At 36.3% G+C, this 23,006-nt stretch overlaps 2 protein-coding genes across 2 annotated transcripts; one reads left to right on the forward strand and one right to left on the reverse strand.

Annotated features, from left to right (window-relative positions):
* Nucleotides 1-351: 351 nt before the first annotated feature.
* LOC114725600 (SH3 domain-containing protein 2-like) lies at nt 352-10,604 on the reverse strand. Its single transcript, XM_028912125.1, has 10 exons — nt 10,415-10,604; nt 8,217-8,339; nt 8,046-8,115; nt 7,791-7,942; nt 1,911-2,012; nt 1,539-1,739; nt 1,365-1,427; nt 1,077-1,229; nt 913-987; nt 352-515 (listed from the first exon to the last, which is right to left on the reverse strand). Exons 1-10 carry the CDS (start codon nt 10,472-10,474, stop codon nt 399-401), a joined length of 1,116 nt encoding a protein of 371 aa, XP_028767958.1. The 5' UTR covers nt 10,475-10,604; the 3' UTR covers nt 352-398.
* A 1,361-nt stretch (nt 10,605-11,965) lies between these two features.
* LOC114725598 (subtilisin-like protease SBT3.9) lies at nt 11,966-17,477 on the forward strand. The gene is made up of 11 exons (XM_028912124.1): nt 11,966-12,107; nt 12,232-12,329; nt 12,651-12,748; nt 13,596-13,751; nt 14,036-14,147; nt 14,441-14,984; nt 15,207-15,304; nt 15,469-15,708; nt 15,840-15,954; nt 16,130-16,358; nt 16,771-17,477. The coding sequence occupies exons 1-11, from the start codon at nt 12,021-12,023 to the stop codon at nt 17,343-17,345; spliced, it is 2,352 nt and encodes a 783-aa protein (XP_028767957.1). The 5' UTR covers nt 11,966-12,020; the 3' UTR covers nt 17,346-17,477.
* Nucleotides 17,478-23,006: the final 5,529 nt, after the last annotated feature.

A 23,006-nucleotide genomic window follows, 5' to 3' on the forward strand; every position in this document is an offset into this window, starting at 1 on the left:
ATCTCCATGAAAATATGTTGATATTCATTATATCTATTATTTTTTAGTAACTTTACAGAGTTTATGGAATAGCAGTAGAAAAAACTCCCCAATTTTTGTACCTGCTCTGGAATCTGATTGTTAGAAGAAAAACTTTCAATTTGCATGAATTCTTGGCTTGCTGTAAAGGCGAGCCTCTGGAAAATTCTCTTGGATACACGATTCGAAGAGGGAAAAATTCTATACAACGGAATAACTATAAATAAAAGAGCAAATGCATTCCATAGAAACTGCTGATGAGAAAAAAGTCGGCATCTACATAACAAATCAATACGTTCTACGCTAAAATGACCCTTTTACCCACGGCCCGAAAACACGCTCAAAATTTACGGGGCAAGAAGCCAACCCAATAACAGAAGTTAGAATAGTACAGCCACCTTGCTTGCAAGAACCCTTTCCCTTCTCTCAATGTAACCAAAAGGAAACCAACCTGCTTTACCTTTGCACTCACCCTCAGCCCACCCATTGCTTGTTACCTGTTGATACCAAAATAAGCATATTACGACCAATTTGAAATGCAGAAGGATTGTCAAGGTAAAGTGATCTGTTTCTACCCGAGAAAAGGTTCATTAATGTTTTAGAGGGTCTGATCAATTTTTTCACCCAGACTCAGCAATTCCCAGATTTTATCCAAATCTACAATCTCTCCATATTAGTGTGAGGGCCCTCTTCCTAGCACATTCAGGATTGTAGCCCCCGAGTCCTCCCCAGAAAACTACACCAAGCAGTTATTTAATAAGAGATACCAACCCTTAGAGAACCCTGACGGATCCCCAAAATTTTATGGTTGGGTAACACCAAAACATTTCAGGACAGATACACTCTTGCCCTTTTTGGAATTAAAAAAAAAAAAAGCTACAGAAAGATACTAACCTTCCGAACAACAACATAATCACCAGCTGACAGATTTAACTCCACATCAGACACAGCATTGTATGGAAACATAGCCTGCAAGAGTAAAAAAACACAACAGAAAGAAAAACCAGTCACCTTTGCGAATCAGTAAATATATGCACCAGATGTAATCTCCAACTAACCTCTCCTAAGAAGTAACCCATGCTATCTGTTGATCCATCGGGTGTTTGAGGAGCATAGACACCATTTGCTTCTTCATATGATGGGGGTGGAGGCATGCTGTCTTCCATGCTAGGAGCAGAAGGGGCTTCAATACGCTGCCGTTCTGATATCATCTATCATTAAATATACATATAACAGATAATCATGTGTTGATACCAAAAGAAATTGTGGCCCAACTGTTTGATTGCAAGTTTAACTTTGCTAGGGAGAATAGAATGATAAAAAGGCCAAGAGTTGTGATTACTTACCTCTCCCTCAAGCTGATCAAGTATTTGGAGGACTCTATGGTGATAGGCACGCTCTGCTTCAACCTTCATGATAAGAAAAAAAATGCTGGATTTAGTTGTGATTTATTCTTTTACTTCGGATGAAAAATTCATTAACAATGAATACATTTCCATCAAATGGTACCATTATATTACCATAGCTATAAGACGCTGAAGGGTCAGTCGCTGTTGCTGAGCTTCAACAGCAGCCATAGCGGCAGCTGCTTCCTTCCCCAGTATGGCCACGTTTGACTTCAGATCTTGAAGTTTTGCTTCAGCTGCTTCCAATTTCATGGTATTCTCAGCATTGCCTGGAGTTTCTCTCACTTTAGCCTGACGTTTGGAAACTTCAATTGCCTGCCAAGATTCAAAGGATAGTGTAATTACATGTCAAAGAGAAGAAGAAAAAAACTAAATGAACAATTATTTTTGACCTAACCAGTATATAAAACCGTGAATTCTGCATGTCCTTAAGCACCGGAGAAGTTAAAAGATATTTTTTCAATGCAAATTCAGATTCCTGGATACCTGGGCTTCAGCTTCCTGTCGCATTCTGTCATAACGTTGAGCAAGATGCCGAGCATCCTCCAAGGGAGCTCCCACCACCATTGCTCTAAGGGGCTCTGCAACCTAATCATGGAGCAAGATGTTGATCAATGAATTATGAGGCCTAACATATAAGATGACAAACTGCATATATTAACAACACAAGTGAGCACATAATATCGTAAGAAAGTCAAGCTTCTCTGGGTATAAAGAAGAATTGGATCAAGGGTGCAAGTAGTCTCCATATTCTTTTCCATTTGATAATGTTTAAAAATCTTTAAAGCAAATTTTAAACCCTATCACACCAATGACAAGGGTCAAAGGAATATATAATAGTTCCTGGTTTGTAGTTTCTTAGCAGAATAGGAAAATACAATATTACTGATGAAGGGAGACGAGAATAATTCTATTTTTATTCAGTGAATACCGAAGTCGAGAGATACAATATATAAAGCTAGGCTACGGTGAAAGATAAATGATAAATGATAAACAAGGATCTATCATAATCTATCCTAATCAGGCTAGAATCATAATTTGCTTTGTAAACTAAAATACAGTAACCGAACTGACTGAAACACATCTTATTGGGCTTGGGCTTTATCTTCCAACACTCCCCCTCAAGCTGGTGAGAAGATGTTGATCAATCCCAGCTTGCTCCTGTGTCCTTCGAACGAGTCTCTGGGTAATGGCTTAGTAAATAAATCTGCCACTTGATTCTTGGTTCGAACATGAGATAAATCAATGATACCTCCCTCTATTTTTCCCTTATGAAATGTCTGTCGATTTCAACATGTTTTGTCCTATCGTGGTGTACTGGATTTAGAGCCATTTCTATAGCTGATTTACTGTCACTCCAGAGTTTTATTGGCCCAATAGGCATCAGTCTCAGCTCTTTTAGAACTCTAATTATCCATATTCCTTCGCAGACCCCAAGAGCCAGTGCCCTTAGTTCTGCCTCGGCACTGCTTCTAGAAACTACTGGTTGTTTCTTGCTTCTCCAGGTAACCAGATTTCCCCATAAGTAAGTAATGTATCCAGTAGTGGACCTCCTATCAAGTAAGGACCGCCCATGATCAGCATCCGTATAGATTTCTATCTCTCTAGATTTGCCTTTCTTGAAGAATAAACCTTTTCCTGGATTCATCTTCAAGTATTTCAAAATTCTGTACACCGCTTCCATATGTTGTTCTTGCGGTTGATTCATAAACTGGCTTACAACTCCCACAGCATAACTTATATCTGGTCGTGTATGAGCTAGATAAATAAGCTTTCCTACCAGCCTTTGGTATCTTCCAGTGTCAACTGGTGTACCATCTTTCTTGTATTCTAAATTGCAGTCTGTCTCCATAGGGGTTTCTGCAGGTTTAGCTCCAAGCATTCCTGTTTCTTGCAACAAATCTAATGTATACTTTCTTTGAGAAACATTTATTCCCTGTTTGGTTCTACTAATCTCCATCCCAAGGAAATACCTCATCTGTCCCAGATCTTTCATCTCGAATTCAGCTGCCAATGATTTCTTTAACTCTCTCACAGTACTTTCATCGTTTCCTGTAATCACAATATCGTCTACATACACTATTAAAATAGTGATTTGATCACCAGCATGTTTTATAAAGAGCGTATGATCTGATTGCCCTTGTGAGTATCCCATTTTCTTCATTGTTGTTGAGAATCTTCCGAACCAAGCTCTAGGGGATTGTTTCAGTCCGTATAATGATTTCTGGAGTTTGCAGACCTTTGAGCAATTTGTTGAATTCTGGAGGCCGGCAGGTATCTTCATATATACTTCTTCTTTAAGATCTCCATTTAGAAAGGCATTTTTCACATCTAACTGATAGAGTGGCCAATCTAAATTTGCTGCTACTGATAACAGTACTTTAATGGTGTTGAGCTTTGCTACTGGAGCAAAGGTTTCTTGATAGTCAACCCCATATGTTTGTGTATATCCTCGGGCCACAAGTCTCGCTTTATATTTGTTTATGCTTCCGTCTGGATTGTACTTGATGGTGAAAACCCACCGACATCCCACGGTCTTCTTTCCTGCGGGTAAATCAGTGATTTTCCACGTTTCATTCTGTTTCAATGCTTCCAACTCTTCATTGATAGCCTGTTTCCAATTAGAGTTACTCATAGCCTCTTGAAAAGTCTTGGGTACTCTTTCACTGGACAAATTTGCTACAAATGTCTGCATTCTAGAAGATAATCTGTCATAGGAAACAAATTTACTGATTGGATGCTGAGTACAGGATCTTACCCCTTTTCTGAGAGCAATTGGCCACCCAAGTTCTTCAGAATCTAACACCGGATTGGAGACTTGGTTATGCCTTGGAATGTGAGAGACTCTATTATTTTGCTGCTCTTCTGAGTCAACTTGTTCTTCTTCACTACCTGAGGCAATATTATGCTCCTGGTCTATCTCTGTGTTTACCTCAACATCATTTTCCACATGATTGTCTTCTTCAGTAAAGGAGGTTTGTGGGTTTGGATTTTCAGGTTCGGGTTGAGTAGAGGAATGTTGGTTTTCAGATGCTTGTGGGTTTGGATTTTCAGGTTCAGGTTCAGGTTCTGGTATGGCCTGGTTTGTTTGTACTAAGGGATCCAAAGTTAGCCATTCTTCTGAGTCATAGTTCTCCCCCTGAATGGGTAATTTGGGATAGTAGGCATCATCTTCTGAAAACACAGCATTCTTAGTGACATAAACTCTCCTTGTTGTAGGGCAATAACACTTATATCCTTTTTGGGTAGGGGAGTATCCGAGAAAAATACATTTTAGAGCTCTGGAATCAAGTTTGTTACCATTATCTCTATGTATGTAAACTACACACCCGAATACTTTCAAGGGAATGTTTGAGACCAAGGGTGAATTTGGGTAGGTTTCAAGGAGTTTTTGAATGGGAGTTTGGTAGGTGAGTACTTTTGTGGGCATTCTATTGATGAGGTAGGTTGATGTGAGAATAGCTTCTCCCCAAAATATATTTGGAACATTCCTAGCAATCATGATGGCTCGGGTGACTTCTAGAAGGTGTCAGTTTTTTCGTTCAGCTACTCCATTTTGTTGCGGGGTGTATGCACATGAGGTTTGATGGTGGATCCCTTGCTGGTCAAGGAATTCCTTCAAGTTTGTGCTAAGGTACTCCCTTGCATTGTCACTCCTTAGTATCTTGATTGCCCCTTGGAATTGGGTTTTTACAAATGTGTGGAAATTTCTGAATATGTTGAAAATTTCTGATTTTTCTTTCATTAGGTATACCCAAGTCACTCGTGTGTGGTCATCAATAAACGTAACAAACCATCTAGCATTAGAGGTTGATTTAACTCTTGCTGGTCCCCAAATATCACTATGTATCAAGGTGAAGGGTGCTGTTGGTTTATAGGATTGTAAGGGGTAAGAATTTCTTGTTTGTTTTGCAAGTTGACAGGTTTCACAAAGAAAAGGAATTGAACTTTTATTCAATAAATCTGGAAATAAATGTTTCATATAATCAACACTGGGATGGCCTATCCTAGAGTGCCATAATAATACATCCTTATTCGAAGAATTTGAACTAAACAACGCCTTGCCTACTTGTTTGTTGGTGATCTTAGAGCCTTCAAGATAATAGAGTCCGTCCCATTCTTTAGCAATACCAATCCTCCTCCTCGTTGTCAAATCCTGAAAAACGCAATTGGTATCATCAAAAAACACTCTACAGTGATGATTTTTAGTTATTTTACTCACTGATAGCAAATTACATGCAAGTGCCGGGATAAATAGAACATTCTTTAATTCTAAGCTATCTGAGATCTCAATACTTCCAACACCACATACTTTGGAGAAAAGTCCATTAGCAACTTTCACCTTAAGATTCTCATCATGACAATACTTTAGAATTTTGAACAGAACTTTATTACCCGTCATATGATCTGTAGCTCCAGAGTCAACAATCCAAGTGTTATCACGTGTTACCATGGCATTTAAGGCTATAATAGAATTACCTGACTTTACCAAATTTGCCTTGGGGTTGGTGGTTGAGTTATTGTGTTTCTCCAGGATTCGTTTAAGCACTTGTAGCTCTTCTCGGCTAAGAGTTTCACCATTCTCCTCATTCTCGCTGGTCGCAGCAACATACCCCCTACTTTCTGGTCTTCGCCTTTGTTTTAAATTTGCTGGCTTGCCGTGTAGTTTCCAGCATATGTCCCTAGTGTGACCATTTTTGTTGCAATGATCACACCATCCTTTGGAGTTCTTCTTTCCTCTCTGTTCTAGTCCATTGTTGCCTTGTACTGTCAACGCCGAACTCTCAGAGGGTGTTGATATACTCTGGGTAAGTTGCTTTCTACTTTCTTCACATCTAACCATGTTGAAAGTTTCAAACAGTGATGGCAGCGGTCTCATTCCCATGATTCTTCCTCTTACATCATCAAACATATCAATGAGTCCAAGTAAGAACTCATAGGTTCTTTCCTTTTCAACCAGTTCCCTATATAATTGGGCATCACTGCTACACTTCCATTCATGGACTTCAAACATGTCCAACTGCTGCCACAATCGTGTGAGAGCAGTATAATATTGTGTCACGGTCATATTTCCTTGTTTCATCTCTCTTTGTAATTTTTTGATTTGAAACAAAGCAGCAGTGTTCTCCATAGCTGAATATGTTCTTTTTGCAGCATCCCATATTTCCTTTGCTGTCTTAGCAAGTAAATAGCCTTCGCTAATGTCTGTCGTCATAGAATTACATAACCAGGTCATCACTAGATTGTTTTCAGCAAACCAAGTATCATACTTTGAGTCATCTGGACTTGGTTGTGGAGCCTCCCCAGTTATATATTTTTCCTTTCTTCTGCCTCGTAGGTACATAAGGACACTTTGGGACCATTGTAAATAATTATTCCCATTTAACTTGTGAGAGATTAGCATCTGTTGTGTTTCTGTGACCGCTCCGGATTCGATTCCCGTTGAGGAGGGACCTGATGTGGATAGAACTGTCGCAGAGGAGGAAGAGGATGGTGCTGTACCTGCCGTTAATGCTGAAGCTGAACGCCTCATTGTACCGAACAGAGGCGGAAACTCTCCAGACTCCATCTTTCGACTCCTTGTTCACATCGGGTTCACCAGATTTCAGTGTGACGAATTGGGTCGGTCGAATTTGCTGTCTTCGGTGCGATGAATCACTCAATTTGAATTATACAATACCATACGACCAGTAACGCCGTTCTTAGTCGCGCTGAGAATGTCGACTTTTAACCTCTTGCTGGTCGGTCTTAGTCGCGGTGGAACCTGCGACTTTCACCTTCTCTCCCGGTTCGCTGGTCGGTCACGACTTTCACTCTCTGGTCAGTCGCGACTTTCACTCTCTCTCCCGGTTCGCCTGCTCTACTCTCCGGTTCGCTGGACGGTCGCGACTTTCACTCTCTGGTCGGTCGCGACTTTCTCTCTCTCTCCCGGTTCGCCCGCTCTGATACCATGATGAAGGGAGACGAGAATAATTCTATTTTTATTCAGTGAATACCGAAGTCGAGAGATACAATATATAAAGCTAGGCTACGGTGAAAGATAAATGATAAATGATAAACAAGGATCTATCATAATCTATCCTAATCAGGCTAGAATCATAATTTGCTTTGTAAACTAAAATACAGTAACCGAACTGACTGAAACACATCTTATTGGGCTTGGGCTTTATCTTCCAACAATTACATATACGACAAACCACGAGTAAGACTGAGGTCTTCATTACAGACAAGATAAAGGGGACCATGTAAACAAATGACCAGAAACTCCATTTCAAGGACTGACTATCACAGTGCTTCCAAAAGCATCAGTAATTTATATGAAAAGAAAGACTCCTTTGTTCCAATCAAGACAATAGATTGTCAAACCTGAGTGCCAAATGCTTTCAGTAGGTTCCCGTGCTCCTTTTCCATTTGAGCACGAGCACGTGCATAACTTAGTGCAGCTTTTGATAATGTGTTACCACTGGTACATGTATTTTCTGAGCCATATTTCCTGCTATCCTCTGACAGCTTTGTTCCTGTGAAATAAGATGTGAATAAACTATATAAAACAATGCTAGGTAATCTAGATCCAATTGCATGAAAACTTCATAAAAAGCTTCACCAAGCAACAATATTTACCTATTTCAACTTGTTTAGATCCAGTAACAATATAACCTTCTACACCACGGACAATATCCCTTTGATAATGCTGAAGAATAAAAAGAAACTATCATTAGTCAAGGAAGTAAAAAGGAAACTGAGATGGAAAAATGAAGAATATATAAAATCAGAGTATGAGGACCATGTAACCTTTCCTGCACGTGTTGATATGTAAAGCTTTTCAAGTTTCTGATGTTGCTGAAGCTCCATCCCATCGGTGACCACACTATCTGAACCTCCATATGCCCCAGCCCCAAACTGTTTCAGAACAGCCTATAAAATAATAATAGTGATTAACACCTTCATAAATAAAGCACACAAAAATGTTGAACATATTAAGAAGGAAAATAGAAAAGTTAAGAAAGGAACATGGTCATCATAACAACTATACACGTATGCAAGGGTCAATAATTTTCCAACACATGGTTATGCCAATCAACATAATGAGAAAAAGGCAGCACATATGAAGAAGAAAATTGTCATAAAAATATATCAATGCCATCTGTTAAGTTAAAGGTCTAGGTGTCTAATTCTAAAACAAGAGTAAACGTTTCCTTGTACTTCAAATTTAACACATGCTACCTAACCTAGTTTGTAGTGCAATTTGCACTACAAACTAGGTCTTATATTTAGGACCAGAGGTAGTATTTCCTTACATGGCCAATCAAAGAGCATATAAAGTCCAGCCAAACATAACATTAGGTTTGGTACCAAGTCGTGGTTCCCTTGAATATACAAAAAATGAAGAGTCAACTCCATCAAACCTAGTGATGTTTGAATCACTTATTGATTCTAAAGATGACTTTACTCATGATGGTTATCTCAATGCTTCCATGACAAAATTTGAAAGTCAAGTTCCAGTACATCTCCTTAGCAGTACTCATGGATACGAACATTTTTCTAATATGATGTCTATCCAGGTGATATTAAGAAAGTATTTAATGTTTCTAATCTGTGTGTCCCTCCAAACTATGATAAGAAATTGATCACTGAAGATGAAGGGGATTGCTTGTCATTCCACAAGTTTGAGTTTGAAAACTAAGAAAGATGATGATAATACTGAGATAAAACGTTTTCCACATCCAGTTGACTTCTCATGCAAAAGTTTGTTAATATAACAATTGACGAGTGGAGAATCAGTTGCAGCAAAAATTATGTAAAAAAAGCTTAAAATTAAAAGCAGAGTCTACTAGGGGAAAAACTATTAGATTCATGAAAGAAACAAAGTAAAAGCAAATAAAAGATGCTTAGTTGAGTTTTTTATTCAAACGAATTATAAAGATGAGAATTTGTGTGATGTTACTCCAATGGATGTTTCTCATCTACATTTTGGTCAACCATGACATAACGTAGGAAGGTTGTCAGTGTTGATTTTAAAAGTTCCTGCTCTTTTGGTGGTGACAGAAAATTGTTGGCATAAAAGAAGTATTATACCAGAGAAAATAGAAGAGGTGCAAGTAGGGGAAGATTATTTATCCTCCAAAGCAAATTTTTCAATCGTGAGATATTTTCAATTCTAGTTCACTGCTTGCTCAGAACCTTAAAAGGCCTTTTCTACTTCTCTCTCACAAAAAATCTTCCATAGCCATTTGTCCATTTTCCAGATAATTCCTTCTGCCATTGAAATTATTCCACGCACCTCCTAAAAGGCCCCTGTAACTTAATATGCAAGCTACCTTCCCTCTTAATCGATCTTACAATGATACTGTACATCCAGAACAGTCCCTGGCATAAGACAAGCAATAACGAATGACCGAAACTTACGTGAAGTTTTTTAAACGTTTGATGAAATGCCGATATTCTTTTTAAGCTTAGCACTACTCAATGGATTTTCTCTCCATGTGCCGTATTTTTATCGGAAACCTCACCATAAGTTTTGTCCATAAACCATTTTACAATCCATCTGATCGAATTCCAACATCTGCGATGATTCTGAGTTTCTTGACCAAGTTAATGCATATGCAAGCAACAGTACCAGCTCAAAATTCAACTTCTTCTGTGAGAATAAACATTAACAAATGCTGCGGCCATTCTCAATTTACTTCAGCAATATAAGCGCACAACTTCGTGCGTCTTATAACTAACCAGAATCAATTTCATGCGAACCAAAAACAATAATCATCCAAACGAAGTTGCATCGCCAACGTTAAAACCTCAGAAAACAGAGTAGAATAAAATTTCATCAAGCGCATATCAAAGCATAGCAAACGAAAAAAAAAAAAGAGCAAAATAAAATTACACAGGTAAAGAAATTTCATAAGAGGATAAAAGCGACCGAAAATATCTAAGATCTGAGGAGGAATCACACAATTGAGCGGGAGAGTGAGAGTTAGAGAGAGAGAGAGAACCTGTTGCTGCCGAGAGACCTGTTCTCGGAGCTTGTGGGCTTGCTTTCTGATGGCATCCATTTGCCCTGATGAAGAGATTGAAACTACCACCAGAAATCGATCTCAGAGCACCTCGCTCCAACACAAATCGTGTAAGAAAGTAAGGAAACACACACACAGAGTCAGAGGATTTTCAAAATTGATTTGGCATTCGGTTCCTTCGTGGGGACAGCATAAGTGTACCTCAAAGCCTCCCCGTTGGGATGATTAACTTCGTCAAAGATTACTCCACTATAATTTGAAATACAAGTTGGTCTTTGAAAGGGTAATATATAAATCTTTAAAATTAAAATTCAATAAAAATATTAAAATGATATTTAAAATCCCTAATAACCAATATCAGTACCACTTGCAGCCACCTCCCATTATTATTATTATTATTATTAAGATTAAGATAAAAGTAGACCCCACACCACTGGTTTAATTTTACCTCTGATTTGTTAAATTTGATGTAATCTGACTCATTTTTCAATTTTTTAATATTATTTCTGATACTAATTATAAGATCTTATTTGTATAAGATCTTATAATTAGGACCAAAGGTAGTATAATTGTAATTTCACAAGAGATAAATATGTAAAAAAAATTCAACTTAAATAATTAAATTGTATGTTATAAAAAAATTAAATTTCAAGCAATCTTATCCAATTATATAGGTTCGCAGTCAATTCTGAATATTAAGCATTTAAGCATATCTCTAAAAGGGAATGGCCACCCACCAAACAGGATGTTAGCTAACCGTAGGAAAATTTTAAACTTAAAAATAATTATGAGTAAGCACAAATGTTTTTTTTCTGCGTCCTTATCTATTTTTAATCTTAAAAAATATATTTTAATCTTTTAACTCTAAAATTATTAACAAAAAACAATATTAAAATCTTAAATATTGATAAAGCATTATTAGATGCTAATATATTAAGTTTAATTTTTAAAATAACTATAATTGTTAAAAAAATTATTTAAGTTTAACGATCATAGAATTAAAGCACTAAAGATATAATTTTTAAATTTAAGAGATTAAACTGAAATATTGTGCAAAATTAAAGAATTAAATGTACAGAAGGGATTTTACCGAGAAAAAACAATGGAGTTTACATCACCAAGCGCTAGTCTCGTCATAAACAGGAAAGTCAACGCAATAGAAAAAGAGTCGTTGAAGATGCGCCAGTGATATAAAGCCAATTTCTTACGTACTGATTTCACATCTGGGGGGTCTGTCTCATACGCTACCCCCAAATGGAACCCACAAAAATCCCAAGATTCCTAAATCAAATCATTGGAACCTAAAGCAAAAGCAAAAGCCTATCGCCATTAATGATCCTAGTGGAGTTTGTACGTGGCGGAACTTCCTTTGCCGATATCTTTTTTCATAAATCAAATTTCACAAATGCACAAAGAGTTTACAATAAAATAGTCTTCACAAAAAGTTTTCACTCACTTGTATATATATAATCCAACATTATGAGCCTGCTTCTTAAGAATCCCTCTCTACTGTGTACAAAACAAAGCTAGGCTAGCTTAGCTATCCTATCCCATAAGCGCCACTCATTCTGGTTTTCTCGAACTCATGGCTCGCGCTCGGGATTTAAGCATGGGTTTGGTGCTTCTTGCTCTGCTAGTATCTTGCTTTCTTGTAGCTTCTGAATCAAGCAATGTGAGTTTATCTTATGCCTCTTTGTTCTGTGCTATGGCCTTCTGGGATTTCTCTTTCTCCCCACGCTGCAAGTTCAGTTTTTTTGTTTCTTCCCATATCTTCTCTCTTCAATTTTGTCCTGCAGGTTTATATTGTGTATATGGGAGACAGAAGCATGAACCTCAATGAACAAGACCTTCTTGAAGATTCTCACCTTCACATACTGTCAAACATTCTCGGAAGGTTTTCAATCCCTTGTTCTTTTGTACAATGACTTTTTTTTTTTTCCCCAAGAGAGAGAGAGATTGAGAATAACCAGTATCAAGCTACAAGTAAACCTTTTCTCTTATTCTGTTTTCGTTAATCTCCATGCTTAATTACTTTGACAGAAGTAAGGAAACACATTTGAAGAGTTTAGCCACCTGCTCTTTGTTGAATATGGAGTAGATACTAGTATAAACTTGGCCCCTTAACACAATTAGTCACTTACAAATAAACAAGCAAGTCATAATAATAACAGTGAAATAGAGTTTTATAATCTGTTATTTTTATCATTGTTAACAGCAAAAGAGCTGCTAGGAACTCCATTCTGTACAGCTACAAACATGGATTTTCAGGATTTGCTGCTGTTTTAAGCCAGTCTCAAGCTAAACTCGTTGCAGGTATGGCAATGTTTGGGTTCATATATCAGAATTTGAAGATCAATAGTATGAAAACCTTTTCACTCTTTTTTTTTTTTTTCCTGATAATCAAGTACGGAACTGAAATGGTTGAGACTAGACTTGTATGGCAGTCTGGCTTTCTTGTTGGATTCATTAATTGGCCCATAAATGCTTGTGACAAGTGCCAGAGCAATGCGCATGATAGTGATGTTTATGAAATGTAACTTTGAACAATTAATAAGACTTTCTATATATGCATTGTATTACTTATATCATACTCTCTCCAGTCTTATTTATAAAATCTCAAAATTTGAATTGATTTTGTCATTTTTGTAAGATCCCACTGAAGATTGTCTGAACATTAAATGCATTTTCACCAATTTTGCTACTAATTAATTTTCTATTATCTTTCCCCTTTATCTCACAACTGGTATTTCTCTTTCTTATCTGCTCCCTCATTAAATAAAGGCATACTTGAAAGAAAAAAAGAGGTTTAATTTGTATATATTTATTCTTTTTAACTAATTTTAATTGTTTTCTTAAACGGCATAATTTAATTAATAGGATTTTATAAAAGAGACTGGAGGGAGTATTGAAGAACACATTGGCTAAATATGCTTGCTTTGCATACACTAGGAAAACACTTTCTGAGGTCTGGTGAAGTCTCTTCTTAAGACTGTGGTCCACGTTGGAAATTTAAAAGTCTTAAATTAATGCCGATGATTCTTTCTTACTTGAAGTAGCACTCTTCAATTTTTTCATAATAATGATATGGTGTACTTTGAAATTTGAATTTCCTCCTTGAACGATATTTTAGGTACAGAATTTAATAGTTTAGTTAATGCAGATTTTCCAGGAGTTGTTCATGTAATTCCAAACAGAATTCTCAGTTTGCACACAACTAGAAGCTGGGATTTCTTGAGTGTAAAGCCAGATATTGTGAATGGAATTCTTTCAAAGTGTAAATCTGGAAAGGGCACTATCATTGGCATCTTGGACACTGGTCAGTATCAAAGATCCCAACTTCAGAACATGTAGACAAAACATAATCTGATGTCTCTCCATATAATTTTTAGTGTCGTATCACATTTAATGTGATTTTCCGGTACTTGATAGTTCATAACCATTTAACCATATCTTAGCTCAATCCTGTTAAGACCCAACTAAATCTAGCCATTAGATTAATAACTAAGTAAGTGGGATCGATCAAACAATTGGTGTATATGAAATTGTCAAAGGTGCATATGATTAAGTATGATTATGATCTTTCCATTGTCGGGTTTGCAGGCATATGGCCTGAGTCAGAGAGCTTTATGGATGAGAATATGGATAATCCACCTTCTAGTTGGCGCGGCATATGCCAAGCAGGAGAGAATTTCAGCCACTCCCACTGTAATAGGTCGGTTTGAAACATCCTTCTTAATCGCTTTCATGCTCACTTTTTGTACACATATCAGGATTTTTTAATGGTAACATTATTCAAATAACGTAATTGGATATATACTGTTTAAATTTAATCGTCCAAGGGGCTCTAAATTCAATATAAACGTTACATATATCCAACACTTGGATGAGACACAGCTTAAAGCCTGCACGTTACACACACGTACTTAATATTGCCTCTTATGGCACTGTCAGACATATCAGTGTCATTTTTTCAGCTTTAAACAGTGTCATGTGATACGTTACCAGGAAAATCATTGGAGCTCGCTGGTACTACAGAGGCTATGAAGCTGAATTTGGGAAATTAAACACAAGCGATGGATCCGAATTCCTATCGCCACGAGACGCATCGGGCCATGGCACTCACACTTCATCAACAGCAGCAGGAGCATCAGTAGAGAATGCAAGCTTCATGGGACTAGCAAAAGGGTCAGCAAGAGGAGGTGCTCCTTCAGCTCACTTAGCTATCTACAAAATCTGCTGGTCTAATGGAGCTTGCAGCTCAGCTGATCTTCTTGCAGCATTTGATGATGCAATATTTGATGGGGTTAATGTTCTTTCTGTGTCTCTGGGATCATACCCTCCACTTCCCACTTATGTTGAGGATGTTTTGGCCATTGGATCTTTTCATGCTGTTGCTAGAGGAATTTCTGTGGTGTGTTCTGGTGGCAATTCTGGACCTTACCCTCAAACTGTCATAAACACTGCTCCTTGGATTCTTACTGTAGCTGCTAGCACTCTTGATAGAGCATTTCCTTCTATAATTACCTTGGGAAACAATCAAACCCTACAGGTACTTCATCTTTGAAATGTCCTATCAGGTCTTGCACAAATGTCTGACGCATTTTAAACACAGATGGATAACATACTCAGTTTTCATTTAAACGTGTATCTTCTTTATGGATATAATCTGGTTTTTGACAACGGTGTTCACAATTCACAAGTGTGCATGCTTCATAGTATTATACCTTTTGCAGTGTGCAGACCCAGAACAATATTTTGTTTCCTTATATAGGGTCAGAGTTTATATACAGGGAAGGACGTGAACAAGTTTTACCCCATTGTGTATGGAGAAGACATAGAATCTGAAGATTCGGATGGAGAAAGCGCAAGGTAGAACAAAAATGCCTTATTAGAGAAATGAGATTTATAACTAAGCATATATGTACGTATGAATTCAGATTCTGGGCATTACTTAAGAAATTAACGCCATAACATACAGTCAAAAAGAGATAGGAATGAGTAGAGTATGATATATAATCGTATATTTTGCGCAGAAGCTGTGAAGCGGGAAGCCTGAATGCAACATTGGCTAAAGGAAAAGTAATTGTGTGTTTCCAATCTGGATCACAGAGATCAGCCGTGGGTGCTATAAGAACCGTAACGGAAGTCCAAGGTTCGGGTCTCATCTTTGCTCAGTTTCCTACTAAAGATGTTGCTTTGTCTTGGAGTATTCCCTCTGTCCAAGTTGACTTCATCACTGGAACTTCAGTACTCTCATACATGGAAGCTACCAGGTTAGTCCTTTGAATGGGCCGAATCACTAAACGTGACAGCTTATTATTTGTTATAATTAAATTAGTAATTATGTACATTTCATTTATAATGATTAATAAAGCTAAAAGAATGGTTGTGGGGAACGTGGTAGGAACCCTGTTGTGAAGTTCAGCAGGACCAAAACAACAGTGGGACAACAGATATCTCCAGAAGTGGCATTCTTCTCATCTAGAGGACCGAGTTCTCTGTCTCCTTCAGTGTTAAAGGTTCTCATCATATTCTTGCTCTCTATCTATTAAAAAAAAAGAATTAAAATTTTTTTTAAAAAAAAAGCCCTATCTTCTTCTAAGTTCTTAGAAATCAGAATCTAGCTAGCAAGGTATTGGCCGGAGTAGAGATATATAAAAGCTTAATGAATGTATGGATGGTGGGTATGTGCAGCCTGACATTGCAGCTCCGGGAGTTGATATTCTAGCAGCATGGTCGCCGGCTTCTTCTGATTACTTGCAAACTGATTATGCGGCTGTGAATGGATTCGTTCCTCTTCACTTCAAGATTGAATCAGGAACTTCAATGGCTTGCCCTCACGTTTCTGCCATTGTCGCACTTGTCAAATCTATTTATCCTGCCTGGTCTCCTGCTGCTATCAAATCTGCCATCATCACTACAGGTACTGTAATTGTACCCATTAATTCATCATCTAATCTCCTGTCAAGAGTCCTACATTGGGAGGGTTATCTTGTTTTTGCTCGTTATATTAGTGCTTTCATTGAAAGCCCATCAATATGAGAGGCTACCATCAAAAGGTTCTCACTAGTAGCAGGAGGCTGAGTGAAGCACCAAGTGAAGTGATATAGTATGGAGCCACCGGAATGTCAACTCTCGTGGAAAATGCATTGTCGTGAGTCTGACGTTGAGAGGATTATCTTAAAAGAAAAGCCTTATAAGACCTTGGGTTGTCCAACTCCTAGCTTTTAGGATGCGTTTCTCCTAAGAACTTGTGCTCTTCATATCAGCTTAAAATCTAATCTTTAAAAAGTAGTTCAAGCAAGGAATTAATTATTTCACTCATTCATGTGCAGCTTCATTGACAAATGAGTACAACCTATATGTTGGAGCAGAGGGAGCTCCGCACAAGCAGGCTGATCCATTCGACTATGGAGGTGGACACGTTGATCCCAACAAAGCCACGAATCCTGGTCTCATATACGACTTAGGAACCTCAGATTATGTTCGTTTTCTTTGTTCTCTGGGCTATAACTACACTGCCATAACCTTAATGACCAAATCCCCCACTAAATGCCGTAAATCCCCCAAGTTCTTGCTCGATCTCAACCTCCCTTCTATCACCATTCCTGAGCTGATGAATAACCACCCTTTGACTGTGTCGAGAACAGTCACGAACGTAGGACCAGTGGAATCTACCTACGTTGCTCGTGTTGTTGCTCCCATTGGAGTCTCTGTGACGGTTGTACCCCAAGTCTTAAAGTTTGATGCTACGAGGAAGAAACTGAAATTCAAGGTTACGTTTTTGCCCAACATTAATGTTGAAGGCGGTTTCTCGTTTGGGTATCTGTTCTGGGAAGATGGCTCACATGAAGTGAGGATACCTTTGGTAGTCCGAACTGTTGTTGACCAGTTTTACGCAGACGCATAGTCTCATTGTCATTAAACTGACACAATTTTTCTTTCTAAATTGAATTATATATACACACCAATATGATTGGTCTGGCGTTGTAGTTCAACACCGTCTTATTCATAAATCATGATACATGTGGTTTATTCTAAACTTCCTATAATGTGGCTAATATGAATGAAAGGATTCGAATCTTTCAGGTTTAATTAAGCACCAAGCACTTGATTCAATTAGAAGTCTTGAATTTAAATTATGATAATGCAGTAACGTTAAATACTTGGTGGTATAGTTTTGTCGTTGTTATAGGCCTACTCAGCTTGATTCGAATTAGTCTAAGGAGGTGTTTAGGTAGAAATAAAACCATAATTTTAAAAGTACTTTTACGGTATACGAAGTAAATATATAAAAGAATTTGTCTTGATTTGCGGAAAAGTGTTTTTGAAAAACACTTTTACACTCATCCAAACACCCTCTAAACCTTCGATGAATTCGCCTAATTAGGCTTAGGACATCAGGTGCTTCATATGGGGAAAAAAAATGGGTTGAGAGCAGAAACGACATGCGCATCGAACTAATTGATGGCTTCCAAGTCATCACAATAAGGAAGGACCATCGTCGTCTGAGATGAATGATAATATACATGATAGGTCAATGGATAACAGTGGAGGGAGTTAAAGAGACATGATATATTTTGCGCCTGCTTTCATGTGGAGCCAGGCCATGGGATAAGAACAAGTGGCGGAGCGAGAGGGGCAGTGTCGTTTTAGTGGATTCCCTTGTAGTGATGCTGGTAATTATACGATAAGAAAGTCCAAAACGACTGGGACCATCCACGTAGAAATAAATGGAGTGACGTGTCCACTTTGTCCTCTCCTTGTTGCTTTCGTCAAAGTGTCGGCCTAGCTCCCCCATGCTAACTGCTAAGGCCCGGTTTGACATTAAGCACATTTCATCGCAGTTATATATATTTTTTTAATGTATTACTTTATATTTTCTGAATTATGATTAAGAAATTATTTATAAGTTATTTTAAATCGGTTCTAAGGGCCGGACGCCAGACTGATATATCAATATATAATACTACCTCATATATTAATATAACAGTTATTTAACTAATAAAATTAGTTATTTATCATAGCTATGAGTTGATTTTTTTTAAAGTTTTTTTAATTATGACTGCTTATGACTGCCCTTGATGAAAACCTCTTAGCATGTATAATCAATAGAGATATTTTAGAAAGTAAATTACAAATTTAGAAGATAAATGGATCGAGGTCTTATATTTAGAACCAAATTAAATATCTAACTAATTTTATATAAAGACGAAATATTATACCACAAATTACAAAATTGATAAGGTATTGCACTCTTTTTTATTTATGAACTGATTTATTTATCAGTTTTTTGTCCAATATACGAGCTTAAATACAGTTCTTAAATATGTTATCAAAAAAACAGCCTTAATTGATATTTGAACAAGTAAAGTTATGTTGTGGTCTGAGTAGGAATAACATTTCTCTTCTACATGTTTATGGAACTTTAAAAAATCCAAACATCTCAGAAATAGATAGAGACGTAGGAATTTATTGAACCAATCGTACTCTTTCATATATGTCAAGAGTCCATTGATGCCTTACACGAAAATTTAAGCATATCAGTTGAAGCCATACGAACCTTTTAAAAAAATTACATTATTTTTTGAGAGAATAACAAAAAAGAAAGTTAAAAATTATTCAATCACAAATCAAGTTTGATAACAATCTTCATCTGGTGTTGATAACAATAAATTTGCAAATGACAATAAATTTTTGTTGATATTTTTTATCTGGTATTTACAAATTTTCAACTTTTTTATCATTTTCCCTAATTTTTTCCTAAAATTTAACAATGATTGGTAATAAATTTTCTTAGATTTAATTAGTATTTGTATCATAACTCATGAATATATTACATATATATATATAATATCGTATTTGAGGCGACTTGCGTATAAAGAACCCACACCACCCTAATCAGATAAAATTCTTATTATGAGGCCAAAAAGATATCTTATTAATTTGATTGGCAAAATAGTGCAATTTTTCCTTTTAAATTGAGGACACGTTCAACATCATTAAGGATATATAAAATCAATACAAATAACTTTATTAATAATTTATGATAAGTCATAATATTAATACAAGAAAAAAAATTAAGAAAAAGAATATTTTGAAAGTTCTCACATTTCTTATCTGTCATCCAAAAGTGAGATCATAAAAAGAAGACTTTTTTTCGCCTACCATAAAAAGAAGACTTAAGATACTTTTCTATAAACTTTTATGATAAAGAGAGACCGGATTCTGGCTTTAATGGTAATAATAAAGCTAGGATAAACATTACTTTACTGTTTTCACAAGACTAATCAGCTAATTGCCATGCCATTTCTTCTTTTAAGACCTTTTGACCTCTTCAATCCCTAACCTCATCAGCCGCCATTTGATCAACCTTTTGCTTTGAATTTGTACCGCAAAACTCAAAACTAATCATAATCACTATCTCTACTTTAGTAAAAACAATTACTATTAATTAAAATCACTTTTAACAGTTATGACAAGATGGATCATATGAAATAGTAGTGTTTATGGATCAAATTCCCTTTATACGATTCAAATAAAATCATATTTAAAAGTTCCTCTAGAATGAATGGGACCACCGTGTCAAATGGACACAAAACATCGATCAACATGTATTCGTTCAAGAAAATAATTATTGTCAGATAATCCATACTTAATATGAGATCTAATTAAAAAGTTAATGTTAATCTTATATAGAAGACATATTTTATATAACTAATAATTTTTTTAAATTAATCATGTTAATGTTTTCTTAACAATAATTAAGTAGAAAATGAAGGAAGAGAATTAAAAAGATATTTAAGATATTTTAGCAAAAAATCATTTAACTATTCAACTAGCATTCTTAAGTTACTCAAAATAATTAATTAGGTGTTATATTAAGAACCAAATAAAAACTATTTCCAATCCTTAATATAATATTAGTTTATAATTTAATTTTAACTACGAACTAAATATTATAATCAGCCGAGGTAGTAACTTTATTTGATTTTAACCTGCTTATCTTCTTTTTCTAGTACATAACCAAATGAAAGTCTATTATATACTTACTCTTTTGGTCCTATTTATAACTCATTTTCAATATGTTTCACACTCACTAAAAAACTTTAAACTTCATTAATTCTCATTTAAAATTCAATAATTTTTCAAACTTATCCCCATTTAATACACATTATACTCATGTAAACAAGTCAACACAATAATAAATAAAGAGTATAATTGTATATTCATATAAAAAAATTTTATTAAATCAAACTAAAAATACGTTTTTTTTTTTTTCTGTTTTATAAATAGAACCAGGGAGATACCGCTTTAAATTGGTACACACACGCGCCATATGAAGCTGTCAACCATAGGAAGTCATCAGACCCAAAGAAAAACTAAAGGAAGCCCTATTTTTCTCTTAAATACACGTAGCTTTTTTCTTATACGCGGTGCAATAAACGCGGAGAAAAAATTTAGTTTCAAAAAAATGCCATGAAATAAAAAAATGCTCCCTCTAATACTTATTATAAGAACACACTAACTACCAATAATAAAACAGTTACAAACATTAAGGGTTAATATAATCTTTGGTCCATCAAGTTTATTGTCATTTTGATTTTGGTTTTTCAAATTTCAAATCATAGGGACAAAATATTCAAGTTTTTATTGAATTATAAAGATTAATGTTTTAAATGAAAAAAACTTAAGAGATCAAAACCTAAGGTTTAAAATTTGAGAGACTAAAACCAAAACTAAACAAATATAAGGGATCAAAATTTATATTAATCCAGGCATTAATTTTTCATAAAATTCAAATAATTTTCAATATTATTTTTATCAATTGCACTAAATTCCAACATCACATTAATTTTTATATTTTTTAACTATCCTTATTAAACGTGGATATATATATGAAAAATATTTAATACTCATTCATTTCATTCTAAATATAGCAAGTATAGTAATATAAGTCACAGGGACTAAAAAGGAAAAACTATGTTCTAAGTCCTTATAGTTTCAGTCAATTTAGTCAAGGTCCCTGTAATTTATTTTTCAGGAGATGGGTCCTTATAGTTTCAATCAAACTCGGTCAAAGTCCTTCCATTAATTGATATAACTTGACAACGTGAAAATTGATTATGTGGCAAATGGTTTAATGAGTTGGCATACTTTTTTATGATGATTGGACATGAAAAAAAAAAAAAAACTAGTGCCAGCTCACATTCTAAGGAATGCCCACTACCTGTAGATCCTCCTCTTCTTGCATTCTTCTTCATCTGCCTTCCTTCTAGATCTAAGCAATTCAGACGTTAGACCTTCCTTTTCGGTGACCATGACTTTGGATTCGGCATCCATCGCGATGAACTTCAGAATCGTTGCCGATCCCATTTTTGCACCAGCGCTGCCCTCGTTGCAGAAGAAGGAGCAGAGAAGCTAAGCAATGTCGTGGTTTAATTTCTTCAACTGCTCAGTTTACCCCAAAAAAAAAATTCTTCAACTGCTCACGATCTTCTTTTATCTAGAATCGTATCCAAAGCATTAACAACTCTTTCGAGCATTTCAATGATGCCATTGACATTATCGAGTAAATCAACGAGTAAAGGTACGAATCCGTCTCATATCGCGAGGAACTCACGATTCTCTTTAGATTCTTCGGTGAAATATGCAATTCTTGTTAAGGAATTGAAACAGTCCTCACCTTGGCCATCCAAGAATTTAATAGAGTTGACGGCCTGATTAGGGAGGGGACTGTTCTAGTGGCCAGAGAATCAGCCAATTCAACTCGGCTGCTTACTGAGTAGACAAGATATAGATAAGCCTCGTACGTTAGGAACAAATTCTTTGGTTTGCAAAACCTGCATGGTGGCTGGGCAGGTGTTTTTGCCATTGTCGAGCTAGAGTTGGATGATGTAATGATTGCAGGTAACGCTAGTGCAAAGACTCACTAGAGATTTCATGATATCGAGGATATAGGACACCAGAAGAATCTCAAAATGATGATGTATAGATTGTCCCTAACCATGGTGACCGTTTATTGGCCCTCCAGGAAAACGAGAGAAGGCAACGAAAGCAAAGAGAGAAAAAAGGAGAGGTAGGAAGTTGAGTGGAGAAGAGAGTGAGAGGAGAAGATTCGAAGTTCTACTCAAACATAAGTTGTTGAGACAATGTTTTGAACAACGAAAGATGAAACACGATTAATAGAAGAGTGCCGACACATACCCATATAGCTATAGATGATCAATGGTGACCCATGGCGACTGGAAGTGGAAGAGAAGGAATAGTGACTAGAGAGTGAACGAAACCCACGATGGGGCGCAGAATATGGTAGAATGAAAGGAACAAGACACGAAATGGCCCTGTTTTGGACCCTCGTCATTGAATGGTCTGCTTTAATTAGGCACGTGCATCCTATTTTGATGATCACTATGAAAGACTGAAACCCAGATGTAGAGGGAAGGAAAGATGAAGAGCGCCAGAAAAAAAGCATCAATAGGCGGTAGGGCATTTCTCAAAATCATGAGCTGGCACCACCGCTTTTTTTTTTCTTTTCCTTTTTTTAAAACGTCTAGTCATCATAAAAAAT

The sequence above is a fragment of the Neltuma alba genome, unplaced genomic scaffold, assembly GCF_004799145.2.
Source record: "Neltuma alba isolate B1F8T4 unplaced genomic scaffold, ASM479914v2 tig00012257_pilon, whole genome shotgun sequence".
Taxonomy (NCBI): Eukaryota; Viridiplantae; Streptophyta; class Magnoliopsida; order Fabales; family Fabaceae; genus Neltuma; species Neltuma alba.

Excerpts from the sequence above, each read along its gene's own strand:
- LOC114725598 (XM_028912124.1), top strand. The coding sequence starts at position 12,021 with ATGGCTCGCGCTCGGGATTTAAGCATGGGTTTGGTGCTTCTTGCTCTG. Across the intron at positions 12,330-12,650 it reads CTGTCAAACATTCTCGGAAG|CAAAAGAGCTGCTAGGAACT; the intron begins GTTTTCAATCCC and ends CATTGTTAACAG. Across the intron at positions 15,709-15,839 it reads TCATACATGGAAGCTACCAG|GAACCCTGTTGTGAAGTTCA; the intron begins GTTAGTCCTTTG and ends GGAACGTGGTAG.
- LOC114725600 (XM_028912125.1), bottom strand. The coding sequence starts at position 10,474 with ATGGATGCCATCAGAAAGCAAGCCCACAAGCTCCGAGAACAGGTCTCT. Across the intron at positions 8,340-10,414 it reads AGGTCTCTCGGCAGCAACAG|GCTGTTCTGAAACAGTTTGG; the intron begins GTTCTCTCTCTC and ends ATTATTTTATAG. Across the intron at positions 988-1,076 it reads TGGGTTACTTCTTAGGAGAG|GCTATGTTTCCATACAATGC; the intron begins GTTAGTTGGAGA and ends TTACTCTTGCAG.